Source organism: Felis catus, chromosome B1, assembly GCF_018350175.1.
Source record: "Felis catus isolate Fca126 chromosome B1, F.catus_Fca126_mat1.0, whole genome shotgun sequence".
Lineage (NCBI taxonomy): Eukaryota > Metazoa > Chordata > Mammalia > Carnivora > Felidae > Felis > Felis catus.
In genome coordinates this window covers 199,426,701-199,448,084 of record NC_058371.1, presented here as the reverse complement: position 1 = coordinate 199,448,084, position 21,384 = coordinate 199,426,701, and the positions used below count along the sequence as shown (strand labels likewise).

At 42.5% G+C, this 21,384-nt stretch overlaps 1 protein-coding gene across 10 annotated transcripts in view; it reads right to left on the bottom strand.

The window, feature by feature from the left end:
- Positions 1–21,384, bottom strand: part of STK32B (serine/threonine kinase 32B) — a 391,794-nt gene that overhangs the window by 330,921 nt on the left and 39,489 nt on the right. For 3 of the 10 annotated variants that reach the window (XM_045056598.1, XM_045056601.1, XM_045056602.1), the window contains one exon: positions 10,858–10,962. The exons of 5 other annotated variants lie outside the window; for them this stretch is intronic. In XM_045056598.1, the coding sequence (XP_044912533.1) occupies positions 10,858–10,962 (105 nt within the window). Of the gene's footprint in view, positions 1–10,857; positions 10,963–11,187; positions 11,286–21,384 lie in introns of those variants that run through there. 2 more of the 10 variants (XM_045056600.1, XM_019829764.3) reach the window with 2 other exon arrangements.

The window sequence follows — 21,384 nt, the reverse complement described above, 5'->3', positions numbered from 1 at the left end:
TAAAAACAGTCATAAAAAATAAGACTGCGATTAACAAAATGCCCATGCATTTTGTCCATGCATATATGAAAAGCAGTGAGTTCATAATGAGCCTCAATAAAAATGGAGAGAGAGAAAAAAAACTCACGGGAAGGACAACACTGAAACTTGCAAAGACACCAACTCTTCTGAGATTTGCTAGAGGGAAGGAGTTACACATTTCGTCTGCCATCTAATACATATGTTACTTCAGAGTAACCAAGTATCAAAGAGAATGAAGGAAAGTTCTTTCACTTACTAAATACAGAAGGAGTGGCCGAATTAAAATTTACATTTTTTTAATGTTTATTTATTTTTGAGAGAGAGAAAGAGAGAGAGAGAGGGAGGGAGCATGAGCAGGGGAGGGGCAGAGAGAGAGGGAGACGCAGAATCCGAAGCAGGCTCCAGGCTCCCAGCTCTCAGCACAGAGCCCGACACAGGGCTTGAACCCATGAGCTGTGAGATCACGACCTGAGCCGAAGTTGGATGCTCAACCGACTGAGCCACCCAGGCGCCCCTAAAATTGACAATTTTGCAATTCGTCAGTCAATGGTGGACTCCAGCAATGGTCATGGACAGGTGGTAAAATTACTAGGTAGACAGTTAATAAGGACTTTCACAAGGAAGGGATAAGACTGTCACTACCCAACCCACATGAAGCTTAGCATCACTAAACATAACTCCAAACTGGATACGGGGCATAGCACCACCGGTGAAAAATCCATGCCAGAAATTATGAGAGTTACACCTAATCCGCCCTTCCTATCTAACTTGGGATCTATTAGGGGGAACAAATTAAATGACAAATTAGATGACACCACAATGAAGCAATAATAAAACCTGATACACAAAGCATTTTTCAGGACAACTCACCCCCTTCAAAGAGTAAATAGCATGAAAAAGTAATTTTTTAAGAGGAGCTTTGTTTGGATCCTGATTTCAACAAACAATCTACAAAAGCCATATTTTTAGGCAATGGAGGAAATCTGAATGTGGACTGAATGATATTAAGTACTGACTGTTAATTTTATTAAGTGTGGTAAAGATCTCTACCTTCCACTTTATGCAAAAATTCGTTCCAAGTAGCTTGTAGATCTGAGCATAAATGGTAAAACCATACATTTTCTAGAGGAAAACTGGGCTATATTAAATTTCCTTAATGTGATCACAGGTTAACAATAAAACACTTTAGGGGGGCTGAGCAGCTCAGCAGATTAAGCGTCCAACTCTTGATTTTGACGCAGGTCATGATCTCACAGTTGGTAGGTTTGAGCCCCATGTCAGGCTCTGCACTGACAGCTGACACACAGAGTCTGCTAGGGATTCTCTCTCTCCCTCTCTCTACCCCCCCATCCTCTCTCTCTCTCTCAAAAATAAACTTAAAAACTTTAAACAAACATAAATTGTAATGTTAAAACTTGAGAAGTATTTCCACTGAGGTCTGGAACAAAACAAAAATGTCCTCTATCCCTGATGTAATAGTTCGATCTACTAGAAAAAAAAGGACAAAGGATATCAATGGTCAATAGGCTTTGCCATCTGAAATATCTTCATGACCTTACAGTAAGCAAAGATTTCTTATGCACTAGCCATAAAAAAAAAGACTAATAAATTAGATTAAATTCAAGAGTGTCCATTCATCAAAAGATACCATTAAGAGGTAAAATACACAATATAGAATGGGGAAGTTATTTCTGTAAGAGAGCTAAAACCTCGTGGTAGAGCCTTATATCCAGAGTATACAGAGTATATGACCTATTGGTCAGCAAGAGACAAATTCAATCAAAAAAAAAATTGGCAAAGAGACTTGAATAGGTATTTTGCAAAAGAAGCTATCTAGAAGAAAATACTCATAAAAAAGATGAAAAAAATCATATCGCGAATGATAGACGATGTAAATTCAATCTGCAATGAAATGTCATTGAACACGTACCAGAACAGCCCAAATCAAAACTGACAGGCAATGACCGCTGTCATTATCTTACGTGTATTATCATATTATCATATGTGCATCAAGTCAGAATAGAAAGATACAAAGTAGAACAGCCACACAATGGGACACAGCAACAATGAAAAGAAACTACAGCTACATGAAGCCAAATGAACGCAAATTACCAACAATGTTGAGGAAATGAAGTCAGACGCAAAATAACTTCTTTCTTGAGTCTATGTCCATAAGGTTCGGAAACAGGAGAAACTAAGCTACAGCTTTATAATTCATCATAAGGATTATCTTCGAGGGGCAGACACACGGTAGAGGCGTGAAGGGGTCCTAAGGGCTACTGTTAATATTCTACTCTTAATTGGCTGTTGATCACATGGGTGTGTCCACTTTCGGAAGATGTATCAAGCTTTCCACTTAGGCCTTGTGCACTTTTGTAGGTCTCACATTTCAATCAAAAAGTGAAAATTAGGGGCCCTTTCTGGCTCAGTCAGAGGAACTCTCAATCTCAGGGTCACGAGTTCTAGCCCCACGTTGGGTGTAGCAATTACTATAAACAAACAAACAAACAAATTTTCTTTGTTTTTAATTTTTTAATGTTTGTTTATTTTTGAGAGAGAGAGAGAGAGAGAGAGAGCATGAGTGGAGGAGGGGCAGAGAGAGGGAGACACAGAATCAGAAGCGGGCTCCAGGCTCTGAGCTGTCCGCACAGAGCTCGATGCAAGGCTCGAACTCACAAACTGTGAGATCGTGACCTGAGCCAAAGTCAGATGCTCAACCGACTGAGCTACCCAGGTGCCCCAACGTATCTTAAAAAGTTAAAATTAGCACCCATTCATAGAGCTATATGGAAGTCCTAGCAAACTCAGAATATAGTGAACTTCTTTAACCCGGCCATACTTAAGATCAAACGTCTACAATACACATCATTCTTACTGTGAAATCTTTAGAAGCACTTCCACTGAAGTCAGGAATTAGACAAGAATGCCCTCTATTACTGATGCAATGCAACAATTCAACCTATTGGGGGAAAAACGGGCAAAGGGTATGAATAGACAATGTACTTACTCATTTTGGGTATCTGAAGAAACAATAAATATCTCAAAACAGATTCAACCTCACTAGCGTCAGAACATGCCATTTAAAAAAATTCACCATACCGGCAAAAATTTAGGGTTTGATAATACCAAGTGTTGACAGGTGTAGGCGACTCTCAAGACTTGTGGGTGGGAGTGCCCATGACCCTTCAGGGGAATGATCTGTTAATATCTGAAAAATTCCAAGATGGCAAACCCTACGACCCAGCAATTCGAGAATTCTTCAGTGCGTATCCTGTGGAATGTGTCTTTCAGAAACTCCCATGGGTGCGCACAAGGAAACCCAAGGAAGAATGCTCGCATCTCCCATCAATAAGGGGATGAGTCAATAAATTGTAGTATAATCGCAGGGAACACTCTTGTAAAGCACTTAAAAGAAGTGAACTGCATCATATGAATAAACATAAAGCATAATGGGAAGTAAGAAAAGCAAGATACAGAATGATCTGACTTCATTTGGGTAGAGTTTAAAAATAGGATACATTGCTTTGGGTTACATAACCTTAGGCAAATTATACAAATCCCCATGGAAATGTGTGCGGTCATCTCTGGAGCAGGTGAGGAGCTGTCCAGTGTGACAGGCAAGGGGCTTCAAATGTGTCTCCATGTTTCGCTTGTTACACTGGGGAAGGAGACACTGGTGTGCATTACACTATTTCCCTACCAGTCTGTGTTTGACACATTTCACCAAAAAAAAAAAAAAAAAAAAATCAGTAGCAAAACAGCAACCTTGTTCCTGAGCCCTCAAATTCATGAAGGACCCTAGACAGACCCCTTGGGAATGTCCAGGCTCGGCTGTATCTGGTCACCTCTTAGGCGTCACAGTTTTCACACAGGTCTAGAGAGAGAGTGGTACACCCTTGAACATCTCCCCTTCTGCGAGTTGGTCACAGCAGTCAGCCACTCGGTGGAACCACGGCCAACCCCAGATGATGCCGGAAAGGGTAAAGGACAGGGAGCAGAAACCCAAAATGGCGAAGGCTTATTAGGACAGAGCAGGTGTATTTCCGAGAACTCCAACTCTGTGGTTCGCTTGAAGCCAATTTTGCTTCTTCCTCCCGCAGCTGTTCCCGTGGTATCACTTGCCTGTGGAAAGCCATTTACATCTTCTTCCTTCGGAACACACGTCTGGAGCCTGATTTCTGCGTTCGTCACACTGGAACACTGATCTGGAGTCGAGTCAAGGGACCGGGCCGGACTCCAGCTCTGAGAGAGGACTAGCTCCACAGGAATGCTAGCCAAGTGGCAGGTCGTAGGTCCCGTCACCGAAGATGCTCCCTGGCTCCTCCAGCAACACCTGCCTGGACACTGGGTCCACTGGGAGGATGTGTCAGTGCCCTGGGGCAGCAAAGTACCGCAGACTGGGGGGCTCAGACAACAGAACTTTACTCTCTCAAATCTGAGATCAATATGTTGCAGAATGAGTTCCTTCTCTTTTTTTAAAAAATTTATTTGAGGGACGCCTGGATGGCGCAGTCAGTTAAGCGTCCGACTTCAGCCAGGTCACGATCTCGCGGTCCGTGAGTTCGAGCCCCGCGTCAGGCTCTGGGCTGATGGCTCAGAGCCTGGAGCCTGTTTCTGATTCTGTGTCTCCCTCTCTCTCTGCCCCTCCCCCATTCATGCTCTGTCTCTCTCTGTCCCAAAATAAATAAATGTTGAAAAAAAAATTATTTGAGAGAGAGAGAGAGAGAGAGAGAGAGAGAGACACGTGGGAGGGGCAGGGAGACAGGGCGAGAGAGTATCTCAAGCAGGGTCCACACCATCAGAGCAGAGCCCAGTGCAGGGCTCGAACCCACGAACCATGAGATCATGTCCTGAGCTGAAACCAAGAGTCAGACACTCAACCGACTAAGCCACCTAGGCGCCCCAGAATGCACTCCTTCTAAGGCTGTGTGGGCTGGGGGGGGGGGGGGATTGGGGGGGGAATCTGTCCCAAATTTCTCTCCCAACTTCTGCAGGTGGCTGGTGATCTTTGGTGTTTGGGGGGATTGTAGAAGCATCCCCCCAATCCCTGCCTTCATCTCCGCATGGGGTTCCCCTTGTGTACGTGTCTGTGCCCCAATTTCCCTTGTTCGTGAGGGCACAGACTTATCAGATTAGAGCTCACCCTGCCGATCCCGCTTTAACCCTATTCTGTAAAGACCCCATCTCCAAACAAGGTCACAGTCTGAGGCCTTGGAGGTGAGGACTTCAGCATTTGGATTTCGAGAGGATACGATTCAACACATCCCCTGACTTGTCTCACTAAAGCAGAGACTGCATGGGGGCCTTCGCTACATCATAGCACGGTCAGGCCATGTTAACCAGGGACTGCTTCTGGTTCACGAGTGAGTCCCCAGAATCCAGTTCAAAGCCTGGATTTGGTAGAAAACATGTAAATTGTTTGCTAAACAAATGGGTAAATTTTTTCTAATGCCTTTGGAGGGACGCCTGGGTGGCTCAGTCGGTGGAGCGTCCGACTTCGGCTCAGGTCATGATCTCCCAGTTTGTGGGTTCAAGCCCCGTGTCGGGCTCTGTGCTGACAGCTCGGTGCCTGGAGCCTGCTTTGGATTCTGTCTCTCTCTCTCTCTCAAAAAATAAATAAACGTTAAAAAAAGTTCTTAATGCCTTTGGATTCTGTCATTTTTGGTGCATATTCCTTTCTCCTTCACTGGCTGACAGAACGTCTTTGTGTTCCCTCCTCTCCTCCACACATTGGATCAGGCACAGTCCCCTCCATCCAAGACAGGTACTGAATGACAACAACTAACATGTTTCCAGCTCGCTCTCTCTGTGCCAGGGACTCTGCTACGAGTTTTGCAAGGAATGGATCATCTAATTCTCATGACAACCTCGCAAGTTAAATACAACCAGCAGTGTTCTACAGGTGAGGAAACCGAGTCAAGGTGACTTTCAGTAACTTGCCCAGAGTCATGCAAAGCGGTGGGGTGACTATACTGGCAAAGGGCAGGGATGCGTCTGCCCTGTCTACCCCTTCCCTCTGGGCTTAGATACTGTCTGCGGCACAGCAGGAACTCCAGCATTAACACGGCCAATGTGCTTTTTTTTTTTTTAATTTTTTTTTGCATTTATTTAATTTTGAGACACAGAGAGAGACAGCGGGAGCAGGGGAGAGGCAGAAAGAGAGGGAGACACAGAATCCGAAGCAGGTTTCATCCAGGCTCTGAGCTGTCAGCACAGAGCCGGATGTGGAGCTCGAACCCACGAACCGTGAGATCATGACCTGAGCCGAAGTCGGATGCTTGCCCAACTGATCATTCTCTCTTTTTTTTGTTTTTAATTTTTTTCTGTTTTTAATTTTTTTTTTGGCCATGTGCTTTTTAGTGTTAGAAGCAGAACACTCACGATAATAAAAAGGGACACTGCATTGAGGGGACACTGGAAAAACAGTGCAGCTCTGGGCACACTGGGACGTAAGGTTACTTTATCAACAAGTATCTGTCAAATGAAATGAACTCGGACCTGTCCTACTTGAGGGTACAGAGCTTAATCACCACATAGCACTTAGCAAGATGGATTTGCAAACACATGGGGCTTTTGCTAGAAAAGCCTGCTCCTGGATGTAAATCTACAGCAGTTCCCATCAGACAGGAATTTCTGTTGCAACTCTACCATTGCACAGACAGTTATTCAGCTCAAGAGGGTGGAAATGTAAATTAAAGGAAAAAAAATTAAAAAAAAAAACCTCTTTGAGAAGGCTAAGTCATTATGATCTGTAATTGGGGTACAAGATGGGATAAAATTCGTATTCTATCAGAGATGATGATAAAGGAGTCATTTCTATCGCTCCATTCTTGAAAACAATAACGGAGTTTCCATTGAACACTCATATCAATAATGGTCTTAATTATTCACTCCCTTTTTGTGAGCCAAATGCCTTTTCTTTCGGCATACACAAAAGAGGGAATTTTAGTTTCTTTCCTTCTTCATTCTCTTCCTTCTTTCCTCCCTCCCCGCCCCCCACCTTTCAGAGAAACAACATGAATACATAAAGTCTGGAATCCGTGCACCAGATCCCCTGCTGCGGAAAGGTGCAGACCCTCCTGGGAAGCCACGGGGCATGCCCCAAATCTTCCTGGCATGACAGCATCTCGGGATTGAGAGGAATCTCATCCTCTTGCACCCGTGTTCCTGCAATGCCGCCTCTCTGATCAGTGGCCATTCTGGGTTGAACACTTCCTGTGGCCCATGCCAGCTGTCCTTCCAGCTCTCCAGAGGATGCTTAACTCCACTCATGTCATTTGGACGTCGGTAGCAAGAACCCAGGGACCACTGGCTGTACCGGCCTTGGCACTTCACAACTGTGTGGCCTTGTGCAAATAACTCAACCTCTCTGTGCCTCACCTCAGAGGACACACATGGAAACCCTCTGACTTCTCTTTGGCCTATTCAGTGGTTTTATTTTTTTTTAATTTTTTTTAATGTTTTCATTTATTTTTGAGACAGAGAGAGACAGAGCATGAGCAGATCTCACAGACCGTGAGATCGTGACCTGAGCCGAAGTCGGACGCTCAACCGACTGAGCCGCCCAGGCGCCCCTCGGTGTTTTCATTTTTAAAAAACTGAGTTAGGGGCGCCTGGGTGGCGCAGTCGGTTAAGCGTCCGACTTCAGCCGGGTCACGATCTCGCGGTCCGTGAGTTCGAGCCCCGCGTCGGGCTCTAGGCTGATGGCTCAGAGCCTGGAGCCTGCTTCCGATTCTGTGTTTCCCTCTCTCTCTGCCCCTCCCCCATTCATGCTCTGTCTCTCTCTGTCTCAAAAATAAATAAACATTAAAAAAAAAATTAAAAAAAAAACTGAATTAGACATTCAGTTGTAAGATCCAAACTCTTCACATAAAAACCCAGATTCCTGGCTCCTTCAGAAGAGCAACGATCTGGCCACCCTTGACAGTTTCCTGCAGGGGCGACAATGTGCTGGAGCTGGGTGGTGGCCGCCCGCCCCGGCTGGGACAGATGCCTCCAGAAAACAAAGGCACCAACCACCAGAAGGAGGCTCCCCTCATTCCTGTCCCCTGAGGGCAGCTGAGCTGGGGACTGTGACATACACTCGACCCTCATCCTGTTGGTAGTAGCTGGGTGTCTGGACCAATCCCTTTGTCTGGGATGTTCTCCCAACTAACTTTACTCTTTGAAAGCAGAGCCATCTTTCAAGACCATGTTCACGGACCGCCTCCTCCACGCTGCCTTCCTCTATCCCTGTAACCCCCAGATCCAAGGCAGTCTCCCTCTTTTCACTGCCTCTAACTCCTAGACTCAACACTGCTATGCCCCTTTTCACCTCCCACCTAACCGTGAACACACACACACACACACACACACACACACACACACAACCAGACTACAGGCTTCTGGACAGTACAGGCTCTAATTCATTTGTGTTCCCCAATGTAGCACAATCTGTCAATGGTGGGCAGAATAATGGCTCCCCAAAGATGCCCACATCCTACCTGCTGGAATCTATGAATGTCACCTTATGAGGCAAAGAGTAATTAATGTAGCAGGTGGAATTGTGGTTGGTAATTGGCTGACATCTGGTTAGGGATATTTTTCTGGATTATCCGGGCGGGCCCGAGGTAATCACAAGGATCCTAAAATGTACAGAGGGAAGCAGGGAAGTCAGAGTGATGTACCGTGAGAGGTCTCAACCGGCCACTGCTGGCTTTGAAAAGAGAACGAAGCCACAAGCCCAGGAATGCAGGCAACTCACAGAAGCTGCAAAAGGCAAGAAACAAGATCCTCCCCCGGAGCCTCCGGAAGGCAGCAGCCCTGCTGACGCTTTAATACCAGCCCAGCGAGACGCATTCCAGACGCCTGATGACCAGAACTACTGGAAAATTAATTTGTGTTGCTTTACGTCAGTGGTGATGGTAACTTGTTAGGGCAGCAATAGGAACCTGACACACCCACTTTCCACACACAGTAGGTGCTCAATACACGCCTACAGAGGCTGACTCTGACAGCATCTTCTTCCCCTGGGTCCCAGAATCCCACAAAGACAAGGATGCTTTGGCCCTCACCCCACACTGTTGAGTCCCCAGGGCACACAAGTGAACTAATGAGAAACCTACTCGGAACAGAGGGAGCAGCCGGAAAACAGGAGGAGTGTGTGCAATGTGGCTTCAGAAGATGGGGGCTAGAATCTTGGCCCACCATGTCATACCTATGGTAACCTCAGGTCGAGTTTCTTCCCTGGTGAGTTTCAGTCTCCTCGCCTGTAAAAGGGGGCCAGCAGCACTCCCCACAGAATTACTGTGATACGTAGCTGGCACACCCATGAGATCTAGTTCAAATGCTTCACACACACGTCCACATACACACCACATACTCATTGTAAACTCCTAGGATAGCATTTCAACCCACTCCCTGCTGCTGACAGTGGGTTCTGTAACCAGGGCAATATTTCTGGCTCTCAACCAAGACGTGCTCGAGTGGCGGATTAGCCCTGGGGCTGTACTTATTCCATGGGTCCTTCTGTTACATGAGTAATACCTGGAGATCTTAACGCCCTGACTCTTGTCCTACACTACTGTGACGAAAACAACTCTCTGCTCTAAGTCACTGACTTGAACACCCATTGTACCCATCGCCATGCACACCTTTTGCACTGCAACTTTTTGGCTCCTCCCATGAAGGGATGGAGCCCATCTGCCCCCTCCTTGCATCTGAGCGGGCTTGAAGATTTGATTTAGCCAATGAAATGTGGCGATAATCACAGTGTGCCCCTCACCAGGCTGGGCCAAGAGGCCTTATACAACAAAGCCCCTTCTCCTGGGACCTTGCATGATCTATGAACAAACACAGGCTAGCCAGTTGACAGATGAGAGACCGCGTAAAATAGATTATTCACCCCAGCCAAGGCCATCCCAGACCAGCCACTGTCTAGCTGAGCCTCCAGCTGAATGCGGACACCTGCGTGAACCCACACAAAATGAGCTGAGCCTAGTCCAAATCAGCAAAACTGCCCAGCCAACTTGCGGATTCTTACACAATGATAAAAGTGTATTGTGAAAAGCCCCTGAGTTTCGGGGCGGTTTGTTATGCAGCGATAGCTAACTGATACACATCGCTTCCTTACTCATTAGTGACTAGAGAAGCATCTAAATCGCATATCCAGATGCCTAATGAGTGAGTGACTGGGTGCCACTGGCACACTAACCTTTAAAGCCTTTAGAAACTATAAAAACTACTCCTCTGAAAAGAATCTGATCAGAACCAACCAAGTTAGAGACGAAAATTCACGTATCGCTTCATGAAAACAGGCCCAGCTCCCAGATTCCCCTTCCACCTGTACTTTGGTGCCTGGAGTCTGGAGCATCGGTGACAAAAACAGGATTGGCAGGAACAGGGGGTGCCTGGGAAGACCCTAACAGCCCACTGGGGGGCAGTCGGAGATTCTTCCTTTGTGGATATGACAAATTCCCACCGAAACGGCCCCCTTCTAGGTGGAGCTAATGTGTCTTCTTGAGCAAGGGAGGAGTCGGACGGTACCATTTACATTCTACAAACGCGGCAAGTGATGTCATCGACAAGTCGGAATAGCAAGTCCTGCATCCTTCCCTGGATCTTTCTGCCCACAGACAAGCTGACTCGTCAATAATTCATGGCAGACTGCCTTTCTGATAAGTCCAAAAACTAACTGAAAGGCTACTGTGCCCCGGGAAGGAGCGACACCGGAATCACTGAAACGGGCAGGGAGATCTGAGACATCCTCTTCCCAGAATGCCTCCCCCTCCCCCACGGCGCCACAGGGTCAGGGAGACCACCTAGCTCCCAGTTTCTTCCATGGGAGGGTTGACTCACATATCCAGCGCCCCCAACTTTCTCAAGGCGGGGGTGGGAGGGGGTCCCTGGAGAACTGGCTTTTGTCATTCCAGTCTTGAATACCACTCTGGCAAGTCCAGCCACCTGAGGGAAAATGAAGGTAATGGTTTGGGCTGGTAGATACCAGAGACCCACTCCTCTGCTCAGCACAGAGTGTGCACACAGAGCATCCCATCTCTCTGCTTCCTCCTGGGGAGAGAAACAATTGATGTGTGCATTAAATACACCGACTTCTCCAGGGATCCCCAAAGAACAGGCATCTGACCTTCCAGTCTTGAAGCCCTGACAGGTCTGGTATAGTGCAGTTACCTAGGAACCGAGTCGGCGGTTTGGACTGGTAAACATCTCCCGGCTCAGCAAGACCAACTGGACAAAAGCCACAGCTGCAAGCTTCTCCCTGTCGAGGGAAAGAATGGGTAGAAACCCCCAGGTTATCTGCCTAGGCTGATTGGTGAAGACTCCTACCCGTATGAGGCCAGTCGGTAAATACTGGGAGAGTTGCCTGCTTTGTGTAATGCACAGACACCAACAGAGAGTCAAGGAAAATAAAGAATCAGGCCAAGATGTTCCACATAAAGTAGCAAGATAAACCTCCAGAATCTGACCATAATGAGGCAGAGTTAGATGATTTATCTGACAGAGAAGTCAGACTAATTGTCATAAATATATTCACCAAGGTCAAGATAACAGCATGTGCACAATGTGAGAATTTTAACAAAGAGACAGAAAATATTTTTTTTAAATACCAAACGGAAATCATGGAGCTGAAGGACACAGTAACTTACCTGAAAATTCACCCGAGGGGTACAGCTTTAATTAGATAAAGCCGAAGAAAGGATCAGTGAATTCAAAGACAGGTCATTGGAAATAATTCAATCAGAGAAGCAAAAAAGAAAAAGAGTATGTATTAATAAAGCCTTAGGGATTTATTTTTGCCATTTTTTGTTCTTTTTTTTTATAACTTTTTTTATTTGAGAGACAGCATGTACGCACAAGGTGGGGGAGGGACAGGAAGATAAGCGGACAGAGGGTCTGAAGCGGGCTACATGCTGACAGAGAGAACCTGATGCAGGGCTCGAACTCACAAACCACAAGATCATGGCCTGAGCTGAAGTTAGATGCTTAACCAACTGAGCCACCCAGGAGCCACCCAGGCTCCCCAAGCTTTACAGACTCATAAGATAACCCCAAAGTAAGGTATGCATTACAGGAATCCCAGAAGGAAGAAAGGGCCGGAAAGATTATTTAAGGAAGCAATGGCTGAAAACTCGCTAAGATTTCTCTCTGGGGGAAAGAAATGAACATCCAGATCTAAGAAGCCCAAAAGATAACACATAAGAGGAACCCAAAGAAATCTACACTGAGACACATTATAATCCAATTGTCAACGATAAAGAAACCATTTTGAAAGAAGCAAATGTGACTTGTCATGTACAAGGGGATTCCCATAAAACAATCAGCAGACTTTTTGGCAAAAACGTTGCAGGTCAGAAGGGAGTGGCAGGATATATTCAAAGTGTCCAAAGGAAATAAACCATTCCAACCAAAAGTACTATAAATTGTCCTTCAAAAATTAAGGAAAGATAAATACTTTCCCCCAAAAAACAGAAGCTAAGGAGGTTCATCACCAGTAGAACTACCTTACAGAAAATACTAATGTCTTTTGTCCTTCAAGATAAAACAAAAGGACACTTAAGAGTACACCATGGCATGAGAAAATATGAACCTTGTCAGCAGAGGTAAATACATAGACATATACAGATGAGTGCACTACGACACAGAGATGAGTAAATCACTTTTCATTCCAGTACAATAGTTAAAAGACAGAAGTATTAAAGACAACTATAATGAAAAAACATCTTGAAAGGTAAACAGTATGAATAGATACAGATTGTGACCACAATAACATAAAGCATGGAGAGGGATAAATTAAAGTATAGCATTTTTTTTTAATTTTTTTTCAACGTTTATTTATTTTTGGGACAGAGAGAGACAGAGCATGAACGGGGGAGGGGCAGAGAGAGAGGGAGAACAGAATCGGAAACAGGCTCCAGGCTCTGAGCCGTCAGCCCAGAGCCCGACGCGGGGCTCGAACTCACGGACCGCGAGATCGTGACCTGGCTGAAGTCGGACGCTTAACCGACTGCGCCACCCAGGCGCCCCTAAAGTATAGCATTTTTGATGTGCACTTGAACTTAAGTCGTTCGCTTAAAACGCTGTTATAATTGTAAAATAGTTTATCTGGTCCCCAGGGTAACTACATCACACACAAATACCTACAGAAGTTACACAACAGATAAGGAGAATCAAAGCAGATCAATGCAAAAAAAAAAAAAAAAATCAACACAACACAAAGGAAGACAGCAAGAGAGGAAGACAGGTAAATGAATTGCCAGACTGACAGAAAACCAACAAACTTTCAATAATAAATACTTTCCTATCAATAGGTATTTTAAGTGTAAATAGATTAAGCTCACCAATCAAAAGATACACAGGAGCTGAATGATTTTTTAGTTTAAGTTTTAGTTACCCTACAGTAGAGTACTGGTTTCAGGGGTAGAATTCAGTGATTCGTCACTTACATACAACACCCACTCACTGCTCATCACAAGTGTCCTCCTTAATGCCCACCACCCATCTAGCCCATCCCCCACCCATCTCCCTCCATCAACCCTCAGTTTGTTCTCTCTTGTTAAGAGTCTCTTGTGGTTTGTTTCCCTCTCCTCATTACCCCCCTTCCCCTATGTTCATCTGTTTTGTTCTTAAATTCCACGTATGAGTGAAATCATATGGTATTTGTCTTTCTCTGACCTATTTCAGTTAGAATAATTTAAAAAAAACACAATTATATGCTGCCTATAGGAAACTCACTTTACACTTAAGGACACATTTAGGCTAAAAGTGAAGAAATGGGTAAATATATTCCATATAAGAGATAACCAGAAGAAATCAGGAGTGGCTGTGCTTAGACAAAATGAACTTTAAGTCAAAGACTGTCACAAAAGATAAAGATTAAACACTATGTAATGATAAAACAGTCCATCCACAAGGAAAATACAATTGTAAATGTATACACACCCAACATCAGAGCACCTAAACACGGAAAGCAAACATTGGCAGAAGTGAAGAAAGAAACAGGCAGCCATCTAATAATTGTAGGAGACTCCAACACTCCATTTTCAATTATGGACAGAAAATTGAGACCAAAGAGCATTAAGGAAATAGAGGACTCGAGTAACACTGTAGACAAATGGACCTACCAGACATAAACTGAATGTTCTACCCAGCGGCAGCAGAATACAGATTCTTTCCAAGCACACAGAGAACTTTCTCCAGGATAGATCCCATGTTAAGTCATAAAACAAGTCCTAACGAATTTAAGAAGACTGAAAGCATATTAAGTATTTTTTCTGACAAAAATGGAAAACTAGAAATTAATAGCAGAAGGAAGGCTGGAAAATTCACCAGTATGTGGATATTAAACAATATATTTGTGAGCAATCACTGGGTTAAAGAAGAAATCAAAAAGGAAATTAGAAAATACCTCGAGACAAATATGAAAATATATCAAAACTTATGGGAGGCAGAAAAAGTAGTACTAAGACTGAGATTCAGAGTAATAAGCACCTACATTAAAAAGGAAGAAAGCTCTGAAGTAAAAACCTAATTTTACATCTCAAGTTGCAAGACAAAGAAGAATAAATGAAGCCCAAATTTAAGAGAAGGAAGGAAACAACAAATATTACAGCAGAAATAAATGAAATGAAGCATAGATCAAAACAGGGGAAAAAAACAATGAAACTAAAATTGGTTTTTTGAAAACATAAACAAAATTGGCAAACCTTTAGCTACACGAAATATGAAAAAAGAGAGAAGTGTCAGATTAAAAACCCAAAAATGAAAGAACAGACATAACATCTTATGCCACAGAAATAAAAAGATCGTAAGAGAGAGACCAGCAGGAACAATCATACATCAACAAACTGGATAAACTTAGAAGACAAGGATAAATTTCTGGGAACATACAACCTACCAAGAATAAGTCATGAAAAAACAGAAAATCGACACGAATCTATAACTAATATGGAGACTGAATCAATAATCAAAACCTCCAAACAAAGAAAAGCCCAGGACCAGATGATTTCAATGGTCAATTCCTTTTTTTTTTAATTTTTTGAATTTTTTTATTTTTGAGAGAGAGAGAGAGAGACAGCACAAGTGCTGTGAGCCAGAGAGAGAGGGAGACACAGAATCTGAAGCAGGCTCCAGGCTCTGAGCTGTTGAGACAGAGCCTAATGTGGGGCTCGAACCCATGAGCCGTGAGATCATGACCTGAGCTGAAGTTGGACCCTTAACCTACTGAGCCATGCAGGTGCCCCTCAACGGTCAATTCTACCAAGCATTTAAAGAACAATTAACACCAATCCTTCTCAAAATCTTCAAAAAAGCTGAAATGGAAGAAACACTTCCAAATTCATTTTATGAGTCATGCATTACCCTGATACCATAGCCAGACAAAGACACCACAAGAAAACTCCAGGCCAATATCCCTGACGAATATGGATGAAAAAATCCTCAACAAAACACTATAGCACAGTAAATACAACAGCACAGTAAAGGGATCATACACCATGACCAAGTGGTTTTATTTCTGAGATATAAGAATGGATTAACATAAACAAATCAACTACAGTGATACTTCAGATTAACAGAATGAGATAAAAATCACATGATATCTCAATAGATGGAGAAAAAGCATCTGACAATATTCAACACTTTCATAATAAACGCTCTGATAAACAAACTAGGAACAGAAGTAAACTACCTCAATGTAATAAAAGTCATACATGACAAGCCTACAGCTAACATCATCCTCATAATATTCAGTAGGTATTATGCTAAGTGAAATAAGTCAGACAGAGAAAGACAAGTATCGTATGATTTCACTTATATGTGGAATCTAAAAAACAAAACAAACAAAAGCAGAAACAGACCAATAAATACAGAGAACAAACTCATGGTTGCCACAGGTGGGTGATAGGCAAAAAGGAGTGAAGGAGAGTGAGAAGCATAGGTTTCCAGTTATAGAATAAATAACTCATGAGGATGAAAGATACAGCATAGAGAATATAGTCGATGGTATTATAATAGCATTGTATGATGACAGATAGTAGCTATACCTGTAAACGTAGCATAATATATAAAGTTGAATTACTATGTTGTACACATGAAACATTGTGTGACAACTATACTTCAATAAAAGATACATACATACATAAAGCGGGGGGGAGGGGCACTGAAAGCTTTTTCTCTAAGATCAAGAGCGAGGCAAAGATACCCCCCATCACCACTTGTATTCAACAGAGTAGTGGTGATTCTAGACAAAGCAATTAGGCAAGAAAAAGAAATAAGAAGCATCAAAACTGAAAAAAAAAAAAAAGAAAACCATCCCTGTTTGCAGATGACATGCTCTTAAATATATTTTTTAAAAAAATGAAGTTTTACAGATTTTAAGTTTTGTAAACTACAGTTTTATGGTTATATAGTAAAAATAACCTTTAGAACTAATAAATCCAGTACAGTTAAAGAATACAAAATCAATATACAAGAATCGGTTGTGATTCTATACACTAATAATGAAGTATCTGAAAAGGAAATTCGAGAAATAATCCCATTTACAACAGTACCAAAACGAATAAAATACTTAGGATAAAATTAACTAAGAAGGTGGAAGACTTGTATCCTGAAAACTACGAAACACGAATGAAAGAAATAAAACACGACACAAATGGAAAAGCATCTGTTTCATGGATTGGCAGACATTATTATCAAAACGTCCTTACTATCTAAAGCAATCTACAGATTCAATAAAATTCCTAGGAAAATCCCACTGGCAGTTTTTACAATTTTAATATTCACATGAAATAATTTTAGAAAAAACAATTTTAATATTCATATGAAACCACAAACAGCCAAATCAATCTTGAGAAATAAGAACAAAGCTAGAATTTACTAGCATAAAGACAGATATAAAGACGACAGAACAGAATAGAGAAGTAATTCCATACATATGGAATTAACAGAAGTAATTCCATACATATGATCCACTGATCTTTGACAAGGACAAGAATACACATCTATGACATCTCAATAGATGGAGATTGGAAAAGGATAGTCTCTTAAAAGAAATGATGTTAGGGAAACTGGATATTTATATGGAAAAGAATGGAATTGGACCTTTATCTTACACCATACACAAAAATCAACTCAAAAGGGATTGTAGACATAAACATAAAACTCATAGATTGTAGAAGAAAACATAGGGGAAAACTTCTTAACAGCAATCTTTAAGATGATATGTTGGATATGGCACCAAAAGCACAGACAACAAAAGTAAGAATAAACAATTGGGAGTACATTAAAAATAAAAAGCTTCTGCACAGCAAATAATCAACAAAGTGAAAAGGGAGAACCCACAGAATGGGAGAAAATATCACAAACTATATATTTTTGATAAGGGGCTCATCTCCAAAATATATAAGGAGTTTCTACAACTCAATAGTTTAAAAAAACTCTAATAACCCAATTTTATTTCTTTTTTAAAGTGTTTTATTGTTTATTTTTGAGAGACAGAGAGAGAAAGAGAGAGACAGACAGACAGACAGAGTGTGAGCAAAGGAGGGGCAGAGAGAAAGGGAGACAGAATCTGAAGCAGGCTCCAGGCTCTGAGCTGTCAGCACAGAGTCCTATGCAGGGCTCAAACTCACGAGCCGTGAGATCATGACCTGAGCCGAAGTCAGACACTTAACCAACTAAGCCACCTAGGCGCCCCCCTAATAACCCTATTATCAAATGGGCAAAGGACTTGAGTAGACATTGCTCCATAGAAGGCATACAAATGTCCACAAGATATATGAAGAAATATTCAACATCACTAAACATGAGGTAAATGCAAACCAAAACTACAATGAGATACCATTTCACAACTGTCACTATGGCCGTTACACTAAAGCAAAAAACAAGACTGGTGAGGATTCGGAGAAATTTCAACCACTGGCCACTGCTGGTAGGAATGCAGAACAGCATAGCTGCTATGGAAAACAGTATGGAGGTTCCTCAAAAAGTTGAAACCAGAATTACCATATGACCCAGCAATCCCACTTCTGGGCACTGATCCAAAAGAATTGAAAGCAGAATCACAAAGCGATATTAACACTCTCATGTTCATTGCAACACTATTCACAGTAGCCAAGAGGCAGCAACAACATAAATGTCTATCAAGTGATGAATAACTAAAATGTCGTATACAAGTACAATGGAATACTATTCAGACTTTTTTTCTGCAAATTCTTAAATTCCAGTTGGTGAACATGTATTATAATATTAGTTTCAGGTGGACAATACAGTGATTCATCACTTCCATACAACAGCCGGGGCTGATCACAAGTACACTCCTTGATCCCCATCACCTAATTCACCCAGCCCCCTCACCCACCTCCCTTCAGGTGACATCAGTTTGTTCTCTATAGTTAAGAGTCTGTTTCTTGGTTTGCCTCTCTTTTTTTTTTTCACCCCTCTGTGTTCATTTGTTTTTTCTTAAATTCCACACACGAGTGAGATCATATGGTATTTGTCTTTCTCTGACTTATTTCACCTAGCATCATACTGTCTAGCTCCATCCACATCACTGCAAATGGCAAGACGTCATTCTTTTATGTGTAATATTCCAATATTCCATTATATGTGTGTGTGTGTATATATATATATATCATATGCCACATCGACCTTGTCCATTCATTAGTCAATGGACGCTTGGGCTCTTTCCATAATTTGGTTTTGTGGATAATGCTGCCATAAACATCGGGGTGCATACATCCCTTCGAGTCGGTATTTTTGGACTCTTTGGGTAAATACCTAGTAGTGTAATTGCTGGATCATAGGGTAGTTCTATTTTTAACTTTTTGAGGAACCTCCATTCTGTTTTCCAGAGGAGCTGCACCAGTTTGCGTTCCCACAACAGTTACACTGTATGAGTTCCCCTTTCTCCACGTCCTTGTCAACGTTTATTGTTTCCTGTGTTGTTGATTTCAGCCATTCTGAGCGGTATGAGGTGGTATCTCATTGTGGTTTTGATGTGAATTTCCCTGATGATGAGTGATACTGAGCATCTTTTCAGGTGCCTGTTGGCCACATGTACGTCTTCTCCAGAAAAATGTCTATTCATGTCTTCTGTCCATTTTTTAACTGAATTATTTGTTTTGGCAGTGTTGAGTGGTATGTGTTCTTTATGTATTTTGGATACTAACCTTTAAAAAAAAAAGGGAAATTCTGTAATATGTGACAGTCTGGATAAACCTTGAGGACAGTATGCTAAGTGAATCACGCCAGTCATAATAAGATAGATCCTGACTGATTTGACTTAGAAGGTATCTAAAATTGTCAAATCCACAGACTCAAAGAGTAGAATGAATGGTGGTTGCCAGGGGCTGGGAGAGGAGAGAAACGGGGAGTTATAAGCAAGGGGCATAAAATTTATTTATGGCAGAAGAATGAACTCTGGGGTTCTTTATGCAACATTGAACCTAGAGTCACCAGTAGTATATTATACACTTACAAATTTGTTTAAAATTTAGCTCTCATGTGAAGTGTTATCACAACAACAAAATTAAATACACGTATGCATGCATACATACGTACGTACATATATGAGTATAACAAGAAGCAACATTTGTACCATTTTTATGGGTTATGCTTTGAAGTATATCATTCATTCATTCAACCAACATTGATGGAGTGTGACCACATCCACTTAAGGCAGAAACCAGGAAGGCTAGCAATACAATGGTTTTCAAGTTCCCTTTTCCATCCCACAATAAAAGTACCATTGGGTAAGAAAGCCAATTGGATTAACTAAGACTTCATATACATGAAGCACAGTCTGGATAAGAAGAAAACACAGGGTTTTAGAATTGAAACAACGGAGGTTCAAATCTCAGCTCTGCCACTTACGAGGTGGGTAAATTCCTTATTTTCTCAGCTTCAATTTCACCTTCTACAGAGTGGGAATAAAAACACCTTGTAGGGCCACCGTGATGGTTAAATGAGCATCCATATGCAATGTGCCTGGCCCTTAGCGGGAGCTCAATAAATGTTAGTCCTTCCCCCTTCACAAATCACTAACATCGTGGAAGTAATTTTAGTTGCCACGAGTGTTAATATTTGCTATTTTCCTGCCCATTGGCAGTCACCCAGGCTTTTTACACAGTGGCCCAGAAGCGGCCATCTCCAAAGGGGTCAGAGTCTTGACCATGGGCTGACACGTGTGCTCTACCCTCCCTCTTCCCACAGTGTCAGATAAACCACAGGGGGCTCCCAACTGGCTTCTGCAAGTGCCAAGACGCCAAGTTTCCAAAAGCTACGACACAATAAAACACCACTCAGGCCTATAGCTTGATTTAAAAAAAAAATAATAAGGCACTCCTCAAATTCAAAGTGAAAAATCTAAAAATAAAGCAGCCCCTTCAACCGATCCGGGGTGAGATGGGGGAGTCTAATTGAGCAGGATGTGTGCCGTGACGGTGTGGATGCTTTATCTTTATTGTCAAAATGCCATCTGGAGTGAGGGAAACCCGCAGATCAATTTTCTTGGATAACGTGGTCACTCTCAACGGTGGGTGTGTAGAAATGCGGATCACCTGCTGGTTCCTCCAGCATCACAAACAGCTAACCATGCTGAGAGAGGAGAGGAGATCTTATTATCATTTTTACAGGAAAGTACAAAAATTCAAAAGTGCAAAGACAGTACTCTCCATCCTTCAAACCAGCCATGTGAAAATTCTTGAAGAGTATTGTAGTATAGATCCAAAGGTCTAGCTTTTTTAGGAGTATGCTCAGTGAGTTAACGGATTTTTTTTTTAACTATGTGACTGCACGTGTTATAGAAACTAGTTTCCTACTTAAAAAATTGTAGAAAAGTATAGAAAAGATGATGAACATTATTTATGTTTCCACCAAAAGGAAACAAGTGATATAATTCTCGGCAGTCATTTCTTTTTATCAGTGCTTCTCAGTAACCTGCTCTGTCACTTACATCTTAAACACTCCCCATCAAAATTACCAACAAACAAAGGGGCGCCCAGGTGGCTCAGTTGGTTGACCGTCTGACTTTGGCTAAGGTCATGATCTCATGGTTCGTGAGTTCAAGCCCCATGTCGGGCTCTGTGCTGACAGCCCAGAGCCTGGAGCCTTCTTTGGATTTTGTGTCTCCCTCTCTCTCTGCCCCTCCTCTGTGCGCGCTCTCTCTCTCTCTCTCTGAAGTAAATAAACATAAAAAGTTAAAAAAAAATTTACCAACAAACATGACTTTGAGTGATTAATAGCATTTCATCACAATACATCCCCTAGCTACTTAACCATTCTAATAAGAATGGGTTACTGAGGGGCGCCTGGGTGGCTCAGTCGGTTAAGCGTCCGACTTCAGCTCAGGTCATGATCTCGCGGTCTGTG